The 1,629-nt window shown below is 61.0% G+C and overlaps 1 protein-coding gene across 1 annotated transcript in view; it reads right to left on the bottom strand.

The window, feature by feature from the left end:
- Window positions 1–1,629, bottom strand: part of WNT7A (wingless-type MMTV integration site family, member 7A) — a gene marked incomplete at its 3' end in the record, with an annotated part of 64,772 nt that overhangs the window by 58,688 nt on the left and 4,455 nt on the right. Inside the window, exon 2 of the mRNA XM_010862525.1 lies at window positions 1,161–1,387. Within this exon, the coding sequence (XP_010860827.1) occupies window positions 1,161–1,387 (227 nt within the window). The remainder of the gene's footprint in view (window positions 1–1,160; window positions 1,388–1,629) is intronic.

Genomic DNA, 1,629 nt, shown 5'->3' with positions numbered 1-1,629 from the left:
TGGGCGGGAGGATGAGAAGGTGAGAACAGATGAGGACTGGGGGTGCGGTAGATGGATAAGCAGGTGGGATTTCATCCCAAGGCTGGGAGAGCCTCCCAAGGAGGCTAATCGGGAGACGACAGATTCCAGTTTCCATTTACAAGGGACATGAGGTCTTCAGGGCGGCCAGGGACAGGTAGGGGGCTCGGGGTGCCCGGGGAGCCCCGAGGTGCTCCCGAAGGCTGGGGTGAGGACACGGGGCAGTGGGCAGATCCAGTTGGATCTTTCCGACACGAACTCAATTTGCTGCTGTCAGGGCCGCGGGAGATGGAGAACCCAGGGATGCCCCTGGAGCAGTCAAGAGGGCTGGGGTGAACCACAGCGGCTCAGGGACCCCAAGCTGACCTCACTTCCAAAGAAGCGCCCCACTTCTCAGCTCAGCAGTGGGCTTGCAGGGTTCCCGGCCCCACCAGGTCCAGACGCACACAAGCGAGAAAACACACAACGCGGCCTTCCCCACCCAGCGCGGGCCTCCCGGCCACCAACACCCCTCCGATGCCCTTTCCACCAGGCTTCCCTCGTGATCGCCTTGGAGACCGGATGCGCGGCCTGGCACCGTGTGTGTGGCTGTGCGTGTTTTACCGCACAAGGCACCATTCCCGTAAGACAGGGGCTGGAGACCCGAATGCCCACAGAGGCCAGGTGGCCTGTATCAGGGCAGCGGGTGGACATGTAGGGGCGGGCCCTGTGGCGTGACTGGGCTGCCCAGGCTCCATTGACAGGGTGCGGTGTTCTCAGCTGCAGCCCATCATTAGCTCAGCGGACACAGGTATAAGCTATCAGTAGCTCTTCCGAGTTTTGCAAAAGCAGCCGGAAGTTCGTGTTTTTGGTGAAACGGATAACTTGAACATTTGAGCACCAGCTTGCAGACTACCACCAGTGCTGTATCAGCCAGTTCGCCTCTGGGCCCCTGGTCTGCAGCTCCGCCGTGAACAGATGGTGGCGTGGATGCAAACCAGAGAGCTGACCCCCTCACCGGACCTGAATTCTGCACCTGCGGGATCCCACAGCTGGGGTGTTCCACCCTGGGGCAGGGCAAGGAGATCCTGGAGCAGTCCCGAGGCCTCCTGGTCTCCCCATGGCCTGTCAGACCCCGCTCGGGGCGCCCAGGTAGCACATACCCACTTTGAGCTCCTTGCCGAAGACAGTGCGCTCCCCCAGTGCCGAGCAGTTCCAGCGGCCGTTGCGGAATTGAAACTGACACTCGTCCAGGCCCATTTGCGAGCCTTCTCCTATGACGATGATGGCGTCGGGCCGGCTCTGGCAGATCGCCCGCTGTCTGGGAGCCAGGCCTGGGATCTTGTTACAGATGATGCTTGCGCCCAGAGCTACCACCGAGGAGAAGCCACTGGAGCAGGGGACACAGAGAGACGGAGCATTAGGCCAGCAAGGTGGACGGGCGGGGCACAGCCTGCAGACCCTGCCTGGGTGTCCAGCTCTGCCTCCCTCGACCGCTCCCATCACAGGCCTCTCAGCTTCTGACACTGCACGCCCAGCCCACGTTCACACGTTTGTCATTCCCAGCACTTGTGTATATTCAATATTAGGCGTAATTTCCTTTTTAGACACAAAGAAAGATGACGCCGGCAA

The sequence above is a fragment of the Bison bison genome, unplaced genomic scaffold (genome assembly GCF_000754665.1).
Source record: "Bison bison bison isolate TAMUID 2011002044 unplaced genomic scaffold, Bison_UMD1.0 scf7180017864482, whole genome shotgun sequence".
NCBI lineage: Eukaryota > Metazoa > Chordata > Mammalia > Artiodactyla > Bovidae > Bison > Bison bison.
Note: the sequence above shows the minus strand (reverse complement) of the source record. Positions and strands in the feature narration are given on the sequence as shown.